Source organism: Eschrichtius robustus, chromosome 12 (genome assembly GCF_028021215.1).
Source record: "Eschrichtius robustus isolate mEscRob2 chromosome 12, mEscRob2.pri, whole genome shotgun sequence".
In the NCBI taxonomy this organism is placed as follows: Eukaryota; Metazoa; Chordata; class Mammalia; order Artiodactyla; family Eschrichtiidae; genus Eschrichtius; species Eschrichtius robustus.
The window spans coordinates 86,634,210-86,655,903 of NC_090835.1; the positions used below are offsets into that span (position 1 = coordinate 86,634,210).

The following is a 21,694-nucleotide window of genomic DNA, read 5'->3' on the forward strand; positions in this document are numbered from 1 at the left end:
GCCCGGCTCTCCACAGTCGGTAAGAGCCAGCCGCCTATCCCCGCAGGGCCCGGGCGTGTGCCGCTTCCTGCCGTCGGGACTCGGGGTCAGACTTCCCCTCCCGCCGTGCGGCAGCCTAACCTCAGCCCGGCCGGCTCCATGCCTCTCTAGGAATGCGGCCGCATGTCTCACTGGTACGCCTGGCGGACCCCCGCAGCCACCGCCCGCCCTGCTCAGTTGCTGAGTCCCCACCAGGCCATGGGGACGTTCCCAATCTGCCCCTCATTTTTGCAATCATTTCAATTAAAAAACAACTAGATGATGAAGACAAAAGTGAGTTTCTGTCTCTAGAGTCCTCACAGGCTGCTGGGGGAACAGATGAATAAAGATTACAATACAGCAAGCAGCACACATTTTAAAAGCTTAAATATACAGATCATATATGTACAATTAAAACACAAGTTGCATAGAAACTATAAAATGAAAAGTATCCCACTCCCCAGAGTTAACCATTGTTAATATTTTGTGTATATCTTCCCAGGACGCTAACAGCCACATAGTAGCACTCATTAAACATCTGTTTAATAAGTATGTATTTTAAACCACCTCTGGCATCACAATATAATTTTGCACCTTATCTTTTTCAGTTAAGAAAGCTTGGAGATCTTTCCATACCACTTTATCTTTTAACAGCTAACTAGTATTCGATTGTACGGGTTAATTTACTTAACTATTCCTACTATATTTTTTCTTTGTTAAGTAGAGAACACCATTGAATATCTTTACATGGTTTTATGAGTATATTTCTAGATAAAAATACTACACACACTGAAATTTATTTGTCAAAGGGCATGTGCATTTAAATTTTGATATACAGCTCCCTTATTTAATTTTTAAGGGCACTGCTGTTTAAGAGTAAAAGGAGAATCTAATAGAATAATTCAGCCAAGGTGAACACAGCGGTTCAAAATCAGAATTAACATGTTACTTACCAACCAATTAACATGTGAAAAGACTTTCAATTTTGACAGTAAAACTATTCTTTAAAAGCTCTTTAAAAAGCAGACCCAGGGACTTCCCTGGTGGCGCAGTGGTTAAGAATCTGCCTGCCAATGCAGGGGACCCGTTAGATCCCACATGCCGCGAAGCAACTAAGCCCGTGCTCCACAACTGCTGAGCCTGCGCTCTAGAGCCTGTGAGCCGCAACTACTGAGCCCACGTGCCACAACTACTGAAGCCCGTGTGCCTAGAGCCCATGCTCCGCAACCAGAGAAGCCACCGCAATGAGAAGCCTGCGCACCACAAGGGCAACGAAGAGTAGCCCCCGCTCGCCACAACTAGAGAAAGCCCACGCGCAGCAACGAAGACCAACGCAGACAAAAATTAATTAATTAATTAAAAAAAAAAAAACCACAAACGCAGACCCAAACAGAAATGGCTGATCAGTAGAAGATACTGCTGCAATACAGTTAGTCTTTCTGGACTTCTGCTCTCTGAAAAGATTTTTAACTTCCTTTTAGGGTGTCTAGGATGTCTTACATTGCAAGCAAAACCCCAATCAAGATCTGTTATAACATTTGCCCTTTGTTCAATGTTTCTATAATTTTCAGGAATAAATAAGGAAAACACGTTATTTAAATATATCTGTATCCAAAATTTTGCCCAGGTGGTTATGGATCTGCCCCAGGGTACAGATGAGAACACCATTTCCTTTGGAACTGTAAGGAAGAATTAGGTTAAGGTGTCAATGAACTTAGATTGCTTCTAATACCTATACTATGGAATCATCATGAAAAGAGAAAGCCAAAATAAATTTTCCAGATATTTAAGGTATATATCGATTCTTCATACTTTGAATCTTTTAATTATCTTTGCTTTTTAATGAGAATAATAAAGATATTCCATGTTCTTTCCTTAAACTGAACAGAATCAAATAGATTTAAACTACGACATGGAGCTAAATGTTTAGGTACTAACCTCAGCACACCCCTCAAAACTCTTGGAAAGATCCCTGTTATCAACTTAATTTTACTCATAAAGGCAGAATAAAGACACATACCTTTACGGTTTCCTAAGCAATGGAATATGACTGACTTTCCATAAAATTCTTTAATTTCTCAAAAAATTACAGCTGCTTCTCCTGCTGATTTTGTCCTCCTCCAGATAATGGTATTAACTGTTGCTTCTGGTCAGCTTGCACCCACTCAGATCCGAGTGGGAAGTGGGTCAAAGACTCCTAAGTGCCAGGCACCTCCCTGGTGGCGCAGTGGTTAAGAATCTGCCTGTCAATGCAGGGGACCCGGGTTTGATCCCTGGTCCAGGAAGATCCCACATGCCATGGAGCAACTAAGCCCACGCCTAGAGCCTGTTTTCCGCAGCAAGAGAAGCCACCACAATGAGAAGCCCACCACCGCAACAAAGAGTAGCCCCCTCTCCTCAACTAGAGAAAGCCCGCACGCAGCAATGGAAGACCCGACACAGCCAAAAATAAAAATAAATAAATATATCTACATCTATATAAAAGACCCCTAAGTGCCTATTTCAGCCTTCATTCTCTCCTTTACTCTTAGTGACAGAAGCCTGATTTTCAGCTGGGCATTCTGCAACCCAGAATAAGACACACTTTCCAGCTTCCCTTTTCTAAGATTTGGCCGATGATACACCCGCTGAAGTGATTTACGGGAAGGCTGCTTAAAGGGAGCTGACTGACCAGGAGGAGTATCTTTTGTCCTTCTGCCTTTTGTCCACATTTTGCATGTGATGGCTGGAGCTTCAGCAGCCATCAAGGATCATATGATGACCTTAAGGAATGATGGCATGAAAGGCAGAGGCTGGGTTCCCTAGTGATGTCATGAAACCACCTTACCAGTGCTGGACTGCTGTCTCTGGCCTTTTCTATTTAAGAGAAAAACGAACTTTTATTACATCATTCCCACTTTTTGTTGTCGTTTTTAAACTATATGCAGCTCAACAAAAACCTCAGCAAAACATGAGGGCTCACCAGTCTTCCCACTCACGTGACAGAGAAGTACCCCAAGCAGCTACCACCAATCAGCAAGTGATGTTTATCATCCTGGTGATATATTCAGAAGTGGACTTCCCTAAGCTTAATATTCTTCATAATTACCATGACATTTTGGCATTCACAACATGAAGATCATGATCTCTTCCAAGCTGATTTTCTGATTTGACTTTCAAAACTCCAGAACAAGCAGCATTTTAAAATTCTGTCCTCAGTATTAAAGGAAAAAAAGTCCAATTTCTTTCCCCATTTATTGAAGTTTCTATGCAGCAGCCACTATACTGACACTGGAGTTATGAAGTAAGATAGTTGCTACTTGGATTAATTCAGCCCAGTTCATTCAAATGGCTTATGAAATCTCTTCCATAGTCTAAATAAAACCTTACTTTCTAACTTGAATCAATGAGGTATTATGGCAGGCATGGGGCTGCGAAATGGTAAAATTAGATCATCTTTGCTTTCCAAAATGCTGATTGGGGGTGGGGAAGGAGGGGATAATGCTAGGGGCAGGCAGGGTAGTAAAACCAGTGGGCGAAAATGTTCACCATTAACCTGTGCTTTAAGATACCTGTGAGTGTGATATATTTCCAAACATCATTGGTTTTATTGTATAGGAGTCTGCTGCTGTAGCATATACAAAAATATCAACCTGCTCTTGTTCTGTTTAAGCCTGTAAACCTGTGGACACTTGATTCATTGCTGACTTAAAGCCCTCACTCAATCGTGAGGCTCTCTACTACTTGGAGATGCATAGCTATGCATTTAGCATGCTAAAGGCTCTGAGAAGTCCTGCAGTAAAGAATGCTATTTACCTTTGATCCCCCAGGGTCTAGGGTCAAATTACTGTGGCCCAAAGCTGACTACAAGGAAAATGAAGGAAAGAGAGAGGAGGCAGATAGCCTCCAACTTGGTGCCCAAGAGTTCTCTGCCAGAGTTGGCTAGAGTGACTTTTCCTAAAGTGCCAGCTTGCTTGTTAGTGTACTGTCTCTGATGGTCCATAAGGAGAGGACACCTCATCAAGCCAGTTTGTCTTTGTGGTGATATCTCTGATGTTGAAAAAGACCTGACCTCTGCCTGAAGGCTTCTCCACATTCATTACACTCGTACGGTTTCTCCTCGTTGTGGATTCTCACGTGCTGAGTAAGGTGTGAGTTTAGTCGGAAGGCTTTCTGGCATACAGTACACTTGAAAGGTTTTTCTCCAGTGTGAATCCTGTGGTGTCGAATAAGGTCTGAGGTCAAACTGAAGGCTTTCCCACACTCGTTACACTGATGGCTTTTGGAGTGGCTGTGGATTCTCTGATGGTGGGTGAGGAGCAGGGCCTGACTAAAGGTTTTCCCACACTCCTTGCACTCACAGGGCTCCTCCTGACTGTGAATTCTCTGGTGTCGATTAAGGTGAGAGCTGCGCCGAAAGTTCTTTCCACAGTGGATACACAGGTAAGGTTTCTCTCCAGTATGGATTCTGAGATGTTCCAAAAGGCCTGCATTCTGGCTAAAGACTTTTCCACACTCCTTGCACTGATAAGGCTTCTCGCCAAGATGGATTTTCTGATGTCTGACAAGGTGTGAACTTCTCTGAAAGGTTTTCCCACACTCATGACACTGATGACCTTTCTCTCTAGAGTGGATTTTCTGATGTCCGGTAAGACTAGAACTCTGACACACTTCAGATTCACAGAGCTTTTCTCCCGTGTGTGAACCTTCATGCTTAATCAGGTCTGAGTGCTGGATGAACCCCTTCCCACATTCTGAGCATTTATAGTCAGTCTTCTCCTTGGCCTGCTGCCTATCCAAGTTAGAGTCCTCATAATGAGCCTCTTTGGGTTCAGATATTTTCCCAGATGATTCCACTCCTCCACAGGAGTCTGTCTCTACAACCAGCTTCCCGTTCTCAATCCTTGTCTCCTCACCTGAAACATTAAATATATACCACCAGTTACTTGTTTTTTGGGGCTTAGGGAAAGGAATCTACAATTAGGAGGAAAAAAAATTGAATCAAGCCATGTGTGCAAAGTGGAAATGTTGTGGGTGCTGGTGTTTGCATAGAACATACATGGAATGATACATAAGAAACTGTTTAACAGTGGCTGCCTTTGGGGGATTATGGTGAGAGGCAACTTATTTTAAATGGTTTGAGGTTTATCATGTGATACACACATCTATACATACATACACACACACAGAAGTTAGCAAGCAAGCAAACTGTCATAAAGGGCATGGCTGTATGTTCTTGATAATGGCCTCATGTGGAAAATTAGAAAGCTAGGTCAACTGAGTACCCTGGGGCCAATAAGAAAGGGCTAGCACCAGAAATGAAGAAATAAACTGGAAATGAAGACATGCAGACGTGGTGCCAATTTTATCATGATTAACTGTGTAATCTTAGGTAATTCCTCGGGGCTCAGTGTCCTCACCAATAAATCAAAAACACTGGGCCACAAGGCCCTGAGGGTAACATGAAGTCCACAAAAATGTCTTAGCCTTTCCTGATCTCCTTGGACAGCAGTAACTGCTTTCCTGTGTGGTTCAATGGAGCTATTATATCTCAGTGCTGTAATAATTTGCTTATATGTCTGGAACATAAGACATATAAGCAAATTATAACAATGTATGCTGAATAAAACCTTAGCTCAGACACACAGGGAAGAGGGTGAGAGGGAACAGTAGATAGGATAAGTCTTTTACGTCCCGGAGCCTGAAAGGGGATGCAAAGTCAGAATGAGAGAGTAAAAGGGGAGATGGATGGAGAAAATAGAAGAGGGAGCATCTAAGCAGCCCTCATAACAAACAAATGAGGGTTACCCCGTGTAAGCAAGATAAAGGCAGCAGATCATTTAAAGAGTGAGAGTAGATGAGAAAGTGAAGGGTGTGGGAAGGAGACATCAGGGAAAGTAAAAGCACATGTGGGAGAGGGAAGATTAAAAACATGTACTGTGTGTAAAGGCCTTTTCAAGAGGATGAAGTAGCCTCCATGGGGGAGGGAGTGAGAGTTAAGGGATGAGAACAAGAGAGGTTCTTTTCCAGTGATTTTATAATGACATACACAACTAAAAGGGGAGGCAGGGGCCTCCAAAACTGAAAAACAACCTGAACTCGAATATAAAATAACAGGGCTTCCCTAGTGGTGCAGTGGTTAAGAATCCGCCTGCCAATGCAGGGGACACAGGTTCGAGCCCTGGTCTGGGAAGATCCCACTTGCCGCGGAGCAACTAAGCCCGTGCACCACAACTACTGAGCCTGCGCTCTAGAGCCCATGAGCCACAACTACTGAGCCTGAACGCCACAACTACTGAAGCCCGCACACCTAGAGCCCGTGCTCCGCAACAAGAGAAGCCACCGCAATGAGAAGCCCACGCACCGCAACAAAGAGTAGCCCCCACTCGCCACAACTAGAGAAAGCCCGTGCGCAGCAACGAAGACCCAATGCAGCCAAAAGTAAATAAATAAATAAATAAAAGAAGAATATAAAATAACATTTTCAACAGATCTAGAGGGTTAAGGAACAGTTTCAAGAATCTACTATTGCTAAATCTACTTTTCATACTTAAAATAAACACCCATCACTGATTACACGGCATAAATTAATTTCTGCAAGGTTGTTTAGAAAAGGTAGGCCTCTCTCTTTCAGCGACTTTACTCAGAAAGCTTCCAGAAGAAGAGGACTTTTGAAGCAGACTCAGAACTTGAGCAGGGGGAGTAGGTAGCAGCTAAAAGAAGCCTTTAGAATTGAAATCAGCCATTCATCAAATAGACATTTACTGAAGGTCTACTCTAGTCCAAGGACAGTAGCAGACTCAGGAAACAAAACAAAGCCCCTGCCCTTTTGGTCTGGTGGGAGAAAAAGAGAAGTAAACCAGCAACTCTAATATAATATGATCAGTTCCATGGTAGGAGAAAACTTGGAGCTCTAGCAGCAGAGGTGGGAAAACTGATCCAGACTTGGAGAAATTAGGGAAGGACAAAGAAAGTGATATCTAAGCTAGGTCCTGAAGGATGAGTAGGAATTAGCCAGGAAGAGTGAGGAAAAAGTATTCTAGACAGAAGAGGAGCAAATGGGAAATGGAATGCAACTCAGCATGAGGGGAACACACAGTGTGAGCAGGTGGGACAAAGGGCGATTAATTGTCCCAATGTGTCTGGGACTGAGGGGTTTCCCAGCACATGCAACAGCTGGAGCTAAAAGTCTCAAGCAAATCGGAGCAAGTTGGTGATGTTAGTGGACATGGGGCTGCAAGGTCTGCAAATGCCAGAACATGCCATGTGAGGCCTTTGTTAAAGGTTACTGGGAGTCACTGAAGGTGGTGGGTTGGTTTTTATTTTTTACTTTTTATTATGGAATTTTTCAAACATCAAAAAAAAAAGTTGAAAGAATAACAATTACTTAGCTCACTGAAGGGCTTTAACGAGGAGAGCAACATTAATGAATATGTTTAAATGACAGAGAATGAACAGGAGGTAATTTAACCTCAGTGGAAGCACTACAATGACAGACAGTAAAACAAAAAGAGAAGCAGGGCTTGTATCAGACTGGAAAGAGGAGAAAATGAAAGGGATAGAAATTCGAAAGAGAAATTCAGAGTCAAAGAAAATATGGTAGAGCAAAAAAAAAAATAATTCAGGCAACATTCAGAAGTAAAAGACAGTAGTCATTTACAATAATTTGAATGTGGTAAGAAGAAATGAGTAATGAATCATGTGGCTGGAATTCTTTGCCTTGGGTAAGAAACTAGCACTCCTTTTTTAATTCACCTCTACAGTAATGGGGAGAAGAGGAAGGTGAAGGTCTACACAGGAGAAGCATTCAGTTTTAACTGAACAAAAAAAACCCCCCAACTAGAAACATCCAAAAACAGAAACAAGGATTAGGGAAAAAGGAAATGTCTGGGGTGATGGAAACTTTTATATCTTGATTGTGGTGATCATTAGACAACTACAATTATTTCATGTTTGTGAAAAGTCATTGGCCTGTACACTTACAAAGAGTGAATTTTACTGCGTGTAATTTATACCTCAGTAAACCTGACTCAAAACAAGAACAAGACGCAAAATGCCAAGGGTGCTGAGCAGGGCCTCGGGTGGGGGGGCACCACGAAGCCCACCACATCTCACATGCAGGAAGATGCAGTCTACTTCTTACCCTTCTGTCTCTTGGGCTTGGGAATTGCACCCTCAGGCTGGACCTGCTGCTTCGGCACTGCTTTCAGAAGGGCCGTCTCCTCCACGAGCATTTTCTGTTTCTTTGCCTGGTTTGGGTCCTAGGGATGATTAGGTACACGTGGGTTTAGGAGGAAACTGCTGTTCAGAAAAGCACTTCAATGTTAGAAAAGAGAGCGAAGAGAAACGACAGAAGGGCAAAGAAAAGAGGCTGGAGAACCTGGAGCACATTCAGTTTCCTCCCAGCAGAGACAGGTAAGGCTGAGGTAAGACCTTCAGCAATGAACAGCCAGACTGAAAAGAAACTGAACCAAAGCTTAGCGATTCTCCCACTGGTGAGCTCATGGCCACCGCTCTGGCCAGAGGTCTCAACTCCTGCTTTCCTGCAAAAGAGCACATCTGACCCTTACCACCTGTTGTTCTGTTCCTCCCAGTTCTGGCTGCAAATGCTCCAGTACAACAACCACATCTTCCCCACTCTCTGGGTGATGCTCCCGCACCCGGGCCTGCAGCTCCTCGGGCAGGATGGTCAGGAACTGCTCCAGCACCAGCAGCTCCAGGATCTGCTCCTTGGTGTGGGCCTCGGGCTGCAGCCACTGTCGGCAAAGTTCCCGGAGCCGGCTCAGTGCTTCTCGAGGTCCTGTGGTCTCTTCATAGCGCAACTGCCTGAACTGTTTGCACAATGGCTCCTGCCCGAGGCCTGCGCCGTTTCCTTGCAGCTTGACCCCCTGTTCCCGAGTACAGTGGTGACCCTCCTTCACTAAGTGAAGTCCCTCCTTCTTCAGATTCAGAGGAGCCGGGGAAGGAGTGGTTACCAATGCTGTCGCCATCCCCAGCTTCAGACTGCTCTCGCTGTTCTGGAGAACTTTCTTTTGACTGCCTCCTCAGGGATACCCCTGAAAATGTAATAACAAGAATCACAGAAACAGTAATATTATAGTAATAATAATGATAATAACAACAATAGCAATACCCCTTTGTTGGGTTTATACATTTCCAATAATTACTATCCATTTTTTTTTTCTCTCTGAAACAACCATACAAAATGAGAAGACTGTTTTACAGAAGACTGCCAGCTAACATAGCAGGAATAACAGATTTGAAAAAAATCACCATTTTGTAGCCTTTGAGGAAATAACTGTTTCAATCAAGGACCACAAATGGGTGAAATCATTGGGTGAAAGGAGTAGGGGAAAAGGACAATCTCATAGTCTCAGAGAATCACCACACTGATTGCTTATGAATTACAAGGGGAAGAATGGAGCTATCTGGCAGTCACAAACTTAATCAAATGAAACCTAGTAACACCAACAGCAAGACAACTGACCTTGTGCCTTACCACTTATGTAGCATTTTTACTAAAAGTGTTTAACATGAATCTAACAATGAGGAAACTTTCAGATAAATCCAGAATGTCCAGAATGCAGCTTCTCTACAATAGGCAGGTACTCTTCCAAACAATCAATTTCGTGAAAATAAAAAGAAGGTGTGGGGAAGGTATTTTTCTAGATTAAAGAGCTACAGCAAAATGCAATGTGTGAAATTTGCTCTTGAGTTAAAAAAAAAAGATACAAGTATGTTTTGAAGAATTCAGAAATCTGAATATGAATAATATATATATGCAAACTATGGCCCAGCAGACCAAATAGAGCCCAAAGGCTGTTTTCGTACATAAATCTTTACTGGAATACAGCCAAACCCATTTGTTTAGATAGTGTTTACATCTGCTTTCACAATACACTGGCAGGACTGAGTACTTGAACAATGGCACACTGACCCCTGTGTCGTCAAAAATCCGTGTACTACTTACTATTTCTGCCTCAAACACAAAGGAACTGGTAGATGACCAAGGGTAGGAAGCTGAAACAGCTTGGATAGGATTAGGATTCAAACTCTAGTTCTTTTGACTCCACATATTGTGATCTCTAATCAAACACAAACTTTTCCCCACACTTAAAGGTCTGTAAAATGAAAACACAGGTATTGATACTATTGATATATTTATTGAAAAAATCCGCACATAAGTGGACCTATGCAGTTCAAACCCTTCTGTTCAAGGGTCAACTGTAGTTGCCATAGAGATCGTATCACCTGCAAAGCTCAAAACATTTACTATCTGGCCCTTTACAGAAAAAGTGTGTAGATCTTAAGAGTTTTCTCAGGTGGTCACGTAAGAGAATATCCTTATTCTCAGGAGATGGTACTAAAACTTATTTTCAAATGTTTTGGGGAGGGGGGATTACGGGGGGCGGTAAGTGGAGAGAGAGAGAGAACACAGTGTAGCAGGAAGTTCACAGCTGCTGCTATATGAGGGGTATATCGTATTAATTGTACTACGCTTTCAAATTTTCGGTAGATTTGAAAATTCTCCAAATGTTGAGAGGAGAAAAAAGACACAAAATGAGTAAAACTGCTTGTAGGTTCATTAATTAAAGCCAGTATCAGAATTAACTAAAAGAATATACGGATATTCATAACTCATCTCATTTACAGATTGTCTACAATGTGCCAGACTCTCTTAGTTGCTGAGATACAGAGATAAAAGAACTCCTTGGCCTTTACAGCTCTCTGCTCCGTAAGAAATCTCAAGTGAATTAGCAGGTCAGAAAAGGCTTTCTGAAGCCCCCTGCCCCCACCCTGGCCCTTTGCAGGTCTTCGGGACTAAGCATCTAGGCGGCGCACTCGTGGCGAGAATCACGAGCAGGAGGCAGCAAGGATAGGTCCAGGAAAACGAAGAAATAGAGCAGCCTGTGCAGAATGGAGAGGTAGACCGCCCTTTGGGAGGGGGCGAAGGCCACCAGCCAGCAGGAAATAATAGACAGGGACAGGCTCGCCGACTTGCCCCTAATTTCCGATGGGCCATACCCAAGAGGCAGGTCAGCGATGGGATGGGTGGAGATGGAGATGATATGGAAATGTTCATGGAGGAGATGAGAGAAATCAGGAGAAAACTTAGGGAGCTGCAGTTGAGGAACTGTCTGTGTATCCTTATGGGGGAGCTCTCTAATCACCATGACCATCATGATGAATTCTGCCTTATGCCTTGACTCCTGCCATTTTCCACGAGATTAATACTGTGATTCCCACTGTCATTCTCCTTTTCCTTGCATTTTCCTGATATGCCTTTACTGATCCATTTGCTGTGAACCTTATGTAATTTCCATGTGTCAGGTGGGTTCTGTGTTACCAGCTTCTCATTGGAGGTTGCCTTGGCACCCAATCTAAGTTTCTGTCAACAGTAGAGTTTCACCCATTTGCATGGAAAAATGTAAAGCTAATAAAGCAATTAAATAGCAAAAAAAAAAAAAAAAAAAGGAAAGAAAGAAAAGGCTTTCTGGAGGTGAGTCCTTCTGACTCTTACAAGACAAGTGAAAGTTAGGCTAGAAAATCGGGAAAGGGTTTTTCAGACAGAGAAAAGTCTGAGCACAGAACTGTTGGAAAACCTCACATCTTCAGGGTAGTTGTTAGTTATGGCTGGGAAAAGGCTAAGTGGGGCTGGAACCCTGGGAAACACCGACATGTAAGGAAGAGAAGTAAGAAGGAACAACTGCAGAGGTAGGAAAACAAGGATAGTAGTATCTAGAAGGCCAAGGGGATCTGTTTCTGTAAGTGTGGAGTGATGGAAAGAGCCTGGGCCTCAGACAGGCCTGGGTTCTAGTCTAGCTCTGTCACTTACACTGTTTACTCATTTGTAAAATGAAGGTAATACCTAATTCACAGAGATGTTTTGAGGTACATGAGATAATAATTGTAAAGAATAGTAACTAAATAGTGGTACAGCTCTTTTAGAATTTGTTTAGCAGGTTTTCTGGTCCGCACTGGAACATCCCCCCACCCCCAGAAAAAGAATAGCAACTGATTGATTTATAATTGGAATTATAAAGAGGCAGTGTTCAAGAGTGAAATGTTTTAGGAAGGTGCGTTCACCTACGAACTGACATATGCACTTAATTAAAAAACAAAGAGGTCATTGTGACCTCTGTGAAGGCAATTCTGGTCATGGGATAGGGAGGACAGTCATCTTGCCACAGGAGAATGAGAAAATGGCAAGAGTAAGCAAAAATTACTTTCAAAAAATAGGACATTGAAAGGAAGGAGAGAACTAGGACATAAGATAGGAGGGGGTAATGTAGAGGACAAGTATGTCTGTAAGTGCAATTACTATCTTTATGCTGATGACTTCCTTATTTTTCAGCCCAGATACCTCAAGAGTGCCAGATCTATATTTCCTTCTGGCTATCTGGTTTCTGGATACCTTACAAAAGCCTTTCAAACCCAACATGTCAAAAATGAACTCAGAGAATTCCATCATTGTCCTTTGAAACAGGCTCTTGGTATGTGGAGAGTGAGCATTCTTGATTCTGATGACTCTTGAGTGACTCTAGAAATCAGTGAATAGCATCTGCCAACTGCTGGCTCACACTTCTGAACCAATATGCGTGAGGCTCACTCAGTTAGTGGCTGCGGCCAGTTAGGTTCCAAATTCAGCTAGCTGTTATATATTCCTGGATGTGTATTAGAGTAGCACTCCCAGCTGATATTTTTCTCCGTCAAAAATGGACTCATAATTCAAAAAGCCAATCCTGCTGCAGTTGACCCCTGAACAACACAAGTTTGAACTGCGCAGGTCCACTTATACTGATACATGGATTTTTTTTTTTTTTCAATAAATAGGCTGAATCCGCAGTTGGCTGAATCTGCGATGCGGCCTTGTGAATACAAAGGACTGACTGTAAAGTTATACTCAGATTTTCGACTGCACTGGGGGTAGGAGCCCTTAACCCCGGCATTGTTCAAGGGGCAACGGAACTCTTAATGAAAGTGAAAAAAAAAGCCTGCGAAAGTAATGATTCTTAGACAGAAAATAAAAATGGTTAATTTTATGTGACAACTTGACTGGGCCACCGAGTACCCAGATATTTGGCCAAACATTACTCTCGTGTTTCTGTGAGGGTGTTTTTGGATGAGATTAACATTTAAATCACTCGACTGAGTAAAGCAGATCGCTCTCATTAATGTGAGTGGGCTTCATCCAATCAGTTGAAGGCCAGAATAGAAAAAAAAAAAAAAAGGCTGACTTTCCCCAAGTAAGAGAGAATTCTCCCTGCCTGACAGCCTTCAAACTGGGACCGGCTTTTTTCCTGCCTTCCTACAGTCTGTTCTCATCATGAGTTCCCAGCTGTAGATGCTTTAAAACATGTCAGATGTTTTTCCTTTGCTTAAAATTTTCCGACAACTCTTCACGCCAAGAAATGACCAAATTCCTTACACAATACAATGCCCACTTTTTCTACAGGCCTCCTCCCACCCCCCAATCTTTCTGGTATCATCTTCTACACACTTCCCCCTTGGTCACTGCGCTCCAACCACTGGTCTCCCTGCTATTCCTCGAATATGTTAAGCAAGCTCCCGCTTTAGGGGCTTTGAACTTGCTGTTCCCCCCTGCTTAGAAAATTCGTACCCCCAAAGGCCACACAGATCTTTTAACCTTCCTCAGGTTTCTGCTCACATGTTACCTTCTGAGGCTTACCTTTAATAGGTATTTAAAATTGAGCGCAGTGGTTGAAAAATATGCAGCAGAAGGTTGTGCCCCAATAACTAGATCCACAGCATCATTCCCCTCCTAGGGCCCAGGATTGACACCTCTCGCCCGCCCCCGCCCCAAGTCCACACGGCCCCTCTGTCGGGTAAGGCTTCCCTGCGCTTCCACCCTCAGGGAATCAGCTAATCCCCAGCCCACGGGCTGCAGTTCCTCCCCAAGCTGGGGCACAGTCACCACTCACCGCTCCAACGACCGGCAGGAAGGGCCAAACACTCTCAAGCCCCGTCTTAGCTCTTCGCTAATCTCCGGCTCTCGCTCCGCAGCTCACTCTAGCGTCGCTCTAGGACTGCGGGAGGACCGCGGCTCGATGGCCTTCTGCTCCCGCCTCGCAGGAGGAGGCCAAGCTCCCAACGGTTGGCTGAACGTTCTCCAAGTCCCGCGGCTGAGAGGGGCGTCCCGGTGTGCGCTTACAGTTTTTTCATTTTTTAAGCCGAAATTTATTTTACTCATGTAAAAAACAGGCCAGCTCACTTTACTGTTATCACAAACAGCTGGCATTCCACTTTGCTTACTCACGTAATTAAAACACGGACACATATATTACCATTTCTCCCCAATTTAAAAAGTCATCAAATACAGTGGAAAAAATAAACGTCAAAGTATTTTGAAGATTAAATTGAACAATGAACGTATATTTAGATTGAAGGGTTTAAGGTAATAAAAAATTAAGAATTGTTACAAAACGCAAGTTCGTGAGCTGGACGCACAGTGAGGCCAAACAAACCAAAACGTCGGAGTCTGGAACAGAGAAAGGTTTATTGCAGGACCAAGCAAGGAGAACGCGTGGTCAGTGCTCAGAAAACCTCCAACTCCCCAAAGGTTTTCAGCAAAGCATTTTTTAAAAAGCCAGGTGACGGTGATCAAGCTCCTGCGCACTTCTCTGATTGGTTGGTGTTGCGTAACAGGGCGGTTAACATTATCAGTTCTTAGGAGCCTGTAGGTCTGGGGGCTCATGATCATCAAGTAGTTAATTTCTTCCATTTGGTGGTAATTTTAGCATCTGTAAAACAACTCAGGAATAATGCATCAGGTACTATTATCTATGTATCTCTACTTCAGAGAGGAGCTACAGCAGAGGATATGGGGGAGGTGTCTGTCCTGGGAAGGCCCCATAGGGTCCTGCTCAGTTACAGTCTGTCTATTACTATGGGAGAGAATAATCAACAATTATTCTCTGCAATGTATGGGGGTGAGGGGGTGGTGCAGGGGATCATATCACTACAAAACTAAATTATGCAGAAGAAAACAAATATTCCCTCTCTTGTCCACCTCATCACAAACTGTATTTTTACAGTCTGTGAACAAAATAAACCCTTTAAAACACCTGAACAAACTTTGGTTTAATCATTGATAATTTTGAAACAAATATCATACTAACCATGGTTTTATGACATAATTCATATTGTTTCAAGCCTGAAATTATCATAACAGGAAAGAAAAAAAAATTCTATCATCAGGAGAGTTATCTTCTCCTTGAAGGTCAGAGCTCGAAAATATCTTTTAAAAGTTAAAGTAGGGGCTTCCATGGTGGCGCAGTGGTTGAGAACCTGCCTGCCAATGCAGGGGACATGGGTTCAAGCCCTGGTCTGGGAAGATCCCACATGCCGCGGAGCAACTGGGCCCGTGAGCCGCAATTACTGAGCCTGTGCGTCTGGAGCCTCTGCAACAAGAGAGGCCGCGATAGTGAGAGGCCTGCGCATCGCGATGAAGAGTGGCCCCCACTCGCCGCAACTAGAGAGAAAGCCCTCGCACAGAAACGAAGACCCAACACAGCCATAAATAAATAAATAAATAATTAAAAAAAAAAAAAAAGTTAAAGTAAAATATATTTACTTAAAAACTTTTCCTTAGGCTAACAAATCCAGTCAATGCAAATATTTTACTAATTAGAAGTTAATATTCTGTCCTGGAGAAAAAACATACATCTGATTTTTCAAATTTACAAAGAAAGGCTTTCCCCCAAAAAAATTATGCAAGGAGTAAACATAAATTTTAATTTTAAAAGGAAGTAAATGTATTCTAATTCATTTACCCCCTTTCAAACTCCCTACCATGGCTGGCTTCTTAAATATCACTCATATTATCAAGGCTGAGATTATTGGCATTGCGTTGTTTATCCCATGAAAATAAATACACTTACAAACAAGAGTTTTTCAACAAAAATTCAAGGTGTGCATTTTTATGTAGTCTGTTTGTATCTTTTGGAAGGGGTAGAGGTAGATAAGGTGAGAACAAATCAAAATGCAATTTTTACCAGGACAGAGCTACATTTCACTAGTAATACAAGTTAATTTTCGAACTTGAGATTTTCATTTTCCAGGATTATCCTCATTTTTGTAAACAAAACAGTTGTCTATATGTTTCCATCAGGTCCATTCATAGGATATTTAAAATAAAAGCTTCCTTTTCTATATGATCAGAGGCACTATTGCATTACAGCCATGAGTTACAAGTATCCCAGTAGCATGTAAAATTCTTTGATGGCAGGGATCAAGCCTAACTTGCTCTTTGGTTTATCCCTAATATCTGCTATAGTGCCTAGCACATAGAAAGCACTTATAAATACCTTCCATTTGATTTAATAATTCCACTTCTAGATGGCCATTTTTAGATGACCCAAAGGACTTTTGACCCAATAATTAATTCTATTTCTAGATGAGTATGCTACAGATAATACTCTCATACACCCACAAAGATTTTCACTGCAAGTATTGTATAATAGCAAAATACAGAAAACATCTTAAACATTGGATAAAACATGGTTCTTTCATACAATAGAATATTATAAAGTCATTGAAAAGAATGAGATAGATTTACATGCATTGATATAAAATATCTCCAATATATATTGTTCAGTGAAAAAAGCAAGGTATAGATCCATCTGTATAGTGTGGTATGGTTTGTTTCTAAAAACGGAAATATACATATGTAACAAGGTGGCTTTCACCCAACTCTCTTTGGGGAAAATCTCAAGCTAGTGTGGTCCAGTGTCAATCAAGTCACATACTGGGGTAAAAGTGCCCTTCTACATCACTCTGCCCTGCCAGATTCTAGAACTGCACTCCTTCACCTTCAGCTCTGTGGGGTTACCAGGGTCTTGAGCCTTGAAAAGGGGCTTATCCAAATTAGTCTGGTTAGCGCTGAAGTCTCAGAGTTCAGGAAGATGTCACTGGATGACAACAAAAGCCTTACACAGAACATCAGTGGAGCTCACTCTAAAAGTCTTTTCCAGCATTGGTGCTAGCCAGCCTCTCAATGCTAACTCTCTTGTCCACCTGGTCCCTCCTGATGTGATCTCCTTTTCATGAGCTCCTCCTTTATTCTCATTTTGTTCTTTCTCCTCCTAGTCTAGCTGGTGCCTAATCTACTCTTTGGAATACTCAAGCACTCTGGATCGTTATCTTTTTTATGTCTATTTTTATGGATAAATCCTATCACCCCTTCAATCAGGTACTCGGCTTCTAAGTCAAAGCCAAGATTTTCTTCAAGAAAACTTTGGCTTTCAGCACCTGTACTCTCTATTCTATATTTTTTAAAAAATCATTCAAGACTGTAGTGGGCATTTGTTGGTTGCCTACGCCCCCCTCTTCCCAACATTACTCTGATTTTCACTCAGGTATCCATTCCTTGCCCATGTAGCCCATTAGGGTGACAAAACCTGCAGATTCAGGAGTAGGCCATTCTATTTCCCTTGCAACAATTCCTTTTCTGAGGAAGGGCATGTGACCTAAGCTAATCTAATTAGGCTGCATCTCAGTATTCTTGTTTGGAATGCCAGGACAAAAATGTTCTCTCTTCATAGGTGGACCAGGAAAATATATAACCAAACTCAGGAGCTTTGGCAGCCTTTTCATTATTTAAGGGAAACCAGCCTGAAGAGGAAAATGAGCCAATAAACCTCTACTTTTTAACTCAGTGTTAAATGGAAACCAGAAGTATACACTCAATTGAATCCTTTGTTCTTTCTGGGGTTCTTCTGGTTCTCCCTGGGGTAAATGAACGGCTCCATGAGGCAATGAAGCCCTCAAAGAGAGAAAAGTCAGAGCAACAGGGAAAAAAACAAAAACAAAAAAACCCTTCAGGTTAATAGATTCAATCTTTAGCCTGCAACATACATGCTTGTATATACACGGAACTTATGGACAGATATAGAAGATTCCAAAAAGAGATTTCTTTGGGGAGAAGGATCAGGGGCTGGGGTAAAAGACTTACATTTTACTGACTTCCCTCCTGTAGTGTTCGAATATTTTAAAAAACGTGCACATTTTACTTTTAAAATTAAAAATAAAAAATAAATTACTAAAGAGATCTCAAAAAGCAGTTTTTTCTTGAGGAACTTACAGTAGGTACAGCAGCACCATAAAGCCTTTTAAATTTTATTTATTTATTTATTTACGGCTGTATTGGGTCTTCGTTTCTGTGCGAGGGCTTTCTCTAGTTGTGGCAAGCGGGGGCCACTCCTCATCGCGGTGCGCGGGCTTCTCACTGTCGCGGCCTCTCTTGTTGCGGAGCACAGGCTCCAGACGCGCAGGCTCAGTAATTGTGGCTCACAGGCCCAGTTGCTCCGCGGCATGTGGGATCCTCCCAGACCAGGGCTCGAACCTGTATCCCCTGCATTGGCAGGCGGATTCTCAACCACTGCGCCACCAGGGAAGCCCCCATAAAGCCTTTTAATTTTGGTCATATAAAATTCTTAAAAGTCCGGCTATAGAACAAAAGTTCTTATTTGTCCTCTTTCCCTTTTGTCTTTCAGTACACCATCTCTCTGAAACTAACTAGAATCTTATTCTCTCTTCCGTCTCTCTTCTTGGTTAAAGGATGCAAGGGCTCTCTTCTCATCAGCACTATAGATCTGGTTCTCTTTACGCAGTCGCACAGCTTCCATTCTGCGATGCCTGCTACCACTCATAACATAACCTAAGCATTCAAAAGAAGCAATCTCTTCACTTCTCAGCCCAATTTCACCTCTTCGTGGGATACGCTTTCCAGCTTTTACATACTCAGCCATAGCTGCACCTTCACCTGGAAGCAGAGCATGGCCGTAGTTCAAAGGTTTCTCATCTTGAGAGGTGTGTATTATAGGTGCCTCTGGACCTATTAGAGCCATGTTATCTTCAATCTTTGACTGCTCAATCCAGATATCTTCTGGCAACTCCCCTTCTGAATCCTTACAGCTTTTGTCACTGGATTCTTTTTTAGTCTTCTTCGTGTTTTTCTTGGGTTTTTTAGCTCTGTGTTTCTTTTTCTTCTTGGCTTTTGTTGCTCTCTTTTCATCATCATCAGAGCTAGTGTTGTAGTTTGAATTACTGTCACTATTATCAGAATATTTCCTGTGTTTTCCTTTGGACTTTTTCTTTCTTTTCTTATTTTTTGAATGACTGGTCTTCTTTTTCCTTTTTTCTTTGGAGCTGGATTGTGAACTGCTGCTCTTCTTAGTCTTTACCTCTTCATCCTCAACCGGGGTGTGTTCACCAGAATCTGGCTCAGGAAACTCTGGAGACAGCCCCCACACCTCAGGGGCTCCCGACTCCCCAGTCCTTTCTCTCTTTCAGCCTACCCTGGTGATAGCTCTCCTCCTTCTCCTTCTCATAGTCTTCCGCCCACTGCCTGTCGCCCGCATAGTGGTGGTGATGGTAGCGGTATCCGCCATAGTAGACAGAAGAGGACGAGAAAGCGTAGTTGCGGAGCCCGGTGGGCCACTCTCGAGATCCAGAGCGGCTAAAGGTACAAGGAGCGCCGAAGCCCGACCCACCCCACTGAGGCCTGAGGCCCTCGCGGCCGCGGGAGTGCGAGTGGGAGTGGGAACGGCTGCCCCACGGGGATGGTCTGGCCTGCGCGGGAGGCAGGCTCCCCGACGAGCTGCGTCGCCGTCTCCTAGAGCCTGGGGTGTCCTCGGGGTAGCGCGACCGGTACACTGGAGCCACGAGCTGCGCTTTCACAAGGGCAGTTACTACGAAGACCGGGACTGACGGCGATTCCCGGCCACGCAAGCGCTCTAGCAACGGTCCGACGCACGACTTCCGCTTCTGGCGCTTGCCAGAAGAAAACCCAATCAGCATGTGGACTGTGAGGCCCCTGCTTTGGCTGAGGCTGTGTGGTGGCCTCTTCAAAAGAGCGGATAAAGGGGGCGTGGCCGCGCCTGTTGTCAGAATTTACATTCCCCATCCTGAGCCCCGTGGGAACGTAAAAAGAGGAATTCGCATCAATGAATCCCTCTACTGTTCAACACTCCCTTCTCTACCTGGTTACTTGCCTTTAAGCATCTTGATACCCTCTCTCCTATCATTCTCACTTCCGCCCTCTTTATCTTTACCGCTTGGTGAAGTTTCCCTACTTCTCACGCTCCTCTTGTTAACTCCTTAAAAAGGACCTTGTCCACCATCTTCATGGCAGAGATACGTTTACGTTTATTAATGACTACCAAATCCCACTTGGAAGCAAGAACCAGAACTTATTTTAAAATCAAAGTTTGAGCTCAGCCTGAGTTAAGTGAGGACCGGAGTCATGATTTGTATTCTTAAATTCGCAGAAACACAGGGAAGCATCTAACCCAGGTTTGTAGATGTCTCCTTATCTAGTTGAGCTTTTCAGAAACTGTTGTTTGGGAACCACGTTCTGCACACACTTTGTTCACTCTCTAAAATGGCAAACATTTCATGCAAGATTACTTCCCCCGGATCTTAAAATGTGCATAGACATTACCGTCATCTTGGTTCTCTACAGTTAAGTTGACCTGCTCAGTTAGTTGACAGACTTGGAAAGTGACAGAAAAGTTAAGTCAGAACTTAGGAATGGTGCTTTCCTGGTGCTAGGAGTCTAAATGAATAAAATGGAGAAATTAAATTAAATAGAATCAAATGAGGTCATTTGATCTAAGTAGAATTTTAGTAATGTGATTGAAGGAAACAAGGACTGGCATGGTGTCCTGCCATAAACTATGCTACCTTAGGAACTGGCAAATAGGAGGGAGTATTAAAAATGAATGGTCACGGGGCTTCCCTGGTGGCGCAGTGGTTGAGAACCTGCCTGCTAATGCAGGGGACACGGGTTCGAGCCCTGGTCTGGGAAGATCCCACATGCCGCGGAGCAACTAGGCCCGTGAGCCACAACTACTGAGCCTGCGCGTCTGGAGCCTGTGCTCCGCAACAAGAGCGGCCACGACAGTGAGAGGCCCACGCACCGCGATGAAAAGTGGCCCCCGCTTGCCGCTACTAGAGAAAGCCCTCGCACAGAAACGAAGACCCAACACAACCATAAATAAATAAATAAATGAATGAATGAATGAATGAATGAATAACAAACAAACAGACAATGAATGGTCACATGTATGGTGAAAATATCACAATAGATAAAGTATTACAGATTCTCTGTAAGTAAAAATGTCATACTTTATGTAAAAAAAAATTCTTTTGGATAAAATAAGCCACTTTGTATTAGATGGGGTTTTCAAATATTGACTGATTGATGGAATATCTCTTTCAGATAATATATAGGAAATTAGTTTTAGAATATAGTTTTGTTCCTTAAGAAAACTATTATCTAGAACAGGGATTAGCAAACTTTTTCTGTAAAAGGCCAATAGTAAATATTTTAGACTATGTGGGCCAAGAGACAAAATTGAGGATATTATGTATGCACTTATATAATAAGACAAAAAACAAATTTCCACACATATTTATTAATGAAATATAATTATCTTATTTAAACTATAATAATTGAGTACAAATTTTCATAATACAGGTCTTCTGATGGGAAGAATGAAAACAATTTTTTGAGAAAATAACATTTTGCTTAATTGGGGTGCTGCCATTGTAGAGCAAAAGAAGCGCCATAGACAATATGATCACATTTATAAACTAACTCCAGAGTGAGTTTTTCTAATGATGACAGAGGCCCAAACATGGAGAGAGAGCTTTTCTCTACATTTCATTTTAA

At 42.8% G+C, this 21,694-nt stretch overlaps 3 protein-coding genes and 1 non-coding gene across 4 annotated transcripts; 2 read left to right on the forward strand and 2 right to left on the reverse strand.

The window, feature by feature from the left end:
- Positions 1 to 843: 843 nt before the first annotated feature.
- Positions 844 to 14,027, reverse strand: ZSCAN26 (zinc finger and SCAN domain containing 26). The gene is made up of 4 exons (XM_068557045.1): positions 13,941 to 14,027; positions 8,568 to 9,053; positions 8,141 to 8,258; positions 844 to 4,913 (listed from the first exon to the last, which is right to left on the reverse strand). Exons 2-4 carry the CDS (start codon positions 8,985 to 8,987, stop codon positions 4,018 to 4,020), a joined length of 1,434 nt encoding a protein of 477 aa, XP_068413146.1. The 5' UTR covers positions 8,988 to 9,053; positions 13,941 to 14,027; the 3' UTR covers positions 844 to 4,017.
- LOC137774101 (protein BEX3-like) lies at positions 9,543 to 11,204 on the forward strand. The gene is made up of 2 exons (XM_068559215.1): positions 9,543 to 9,602; positions 10,878 to 11,204. Exons 1-2 carry the CDS (start codon positions 9,543 to 9,545, stop codon positions 11,202 to 11,204), a joined length of 387 nt encoding a protein of 128 aa, XP_068415316.1.
- On the forward strand, positions 11,927 to 11,988 carry LOC137774300 (U7 small nuclear RNA). The gene has a single exon (XR_011075828.1). It is a non-coding gene; the product is annotated as a U7 small nuclear RNA (small nuclear RNA).
- Positions 14,028 to 18,481: 4,454 nt separating the features above from the next.
- On the reverse strand, positions 18,482 to 19,818 carry NKAPL (NFKB activating protein like). Its single transcript, XM_068559216.1, is given in 3 exon segments — positions 18,482 to 18,545; positions 18,547 to 19,305; positions 19,307 to 19,818. Coding segments are annotated over 3 exon segments (1,335 nt in total).
- Positions 19,819 to 21,694: the final 1,876 nt, after the last annotated feature.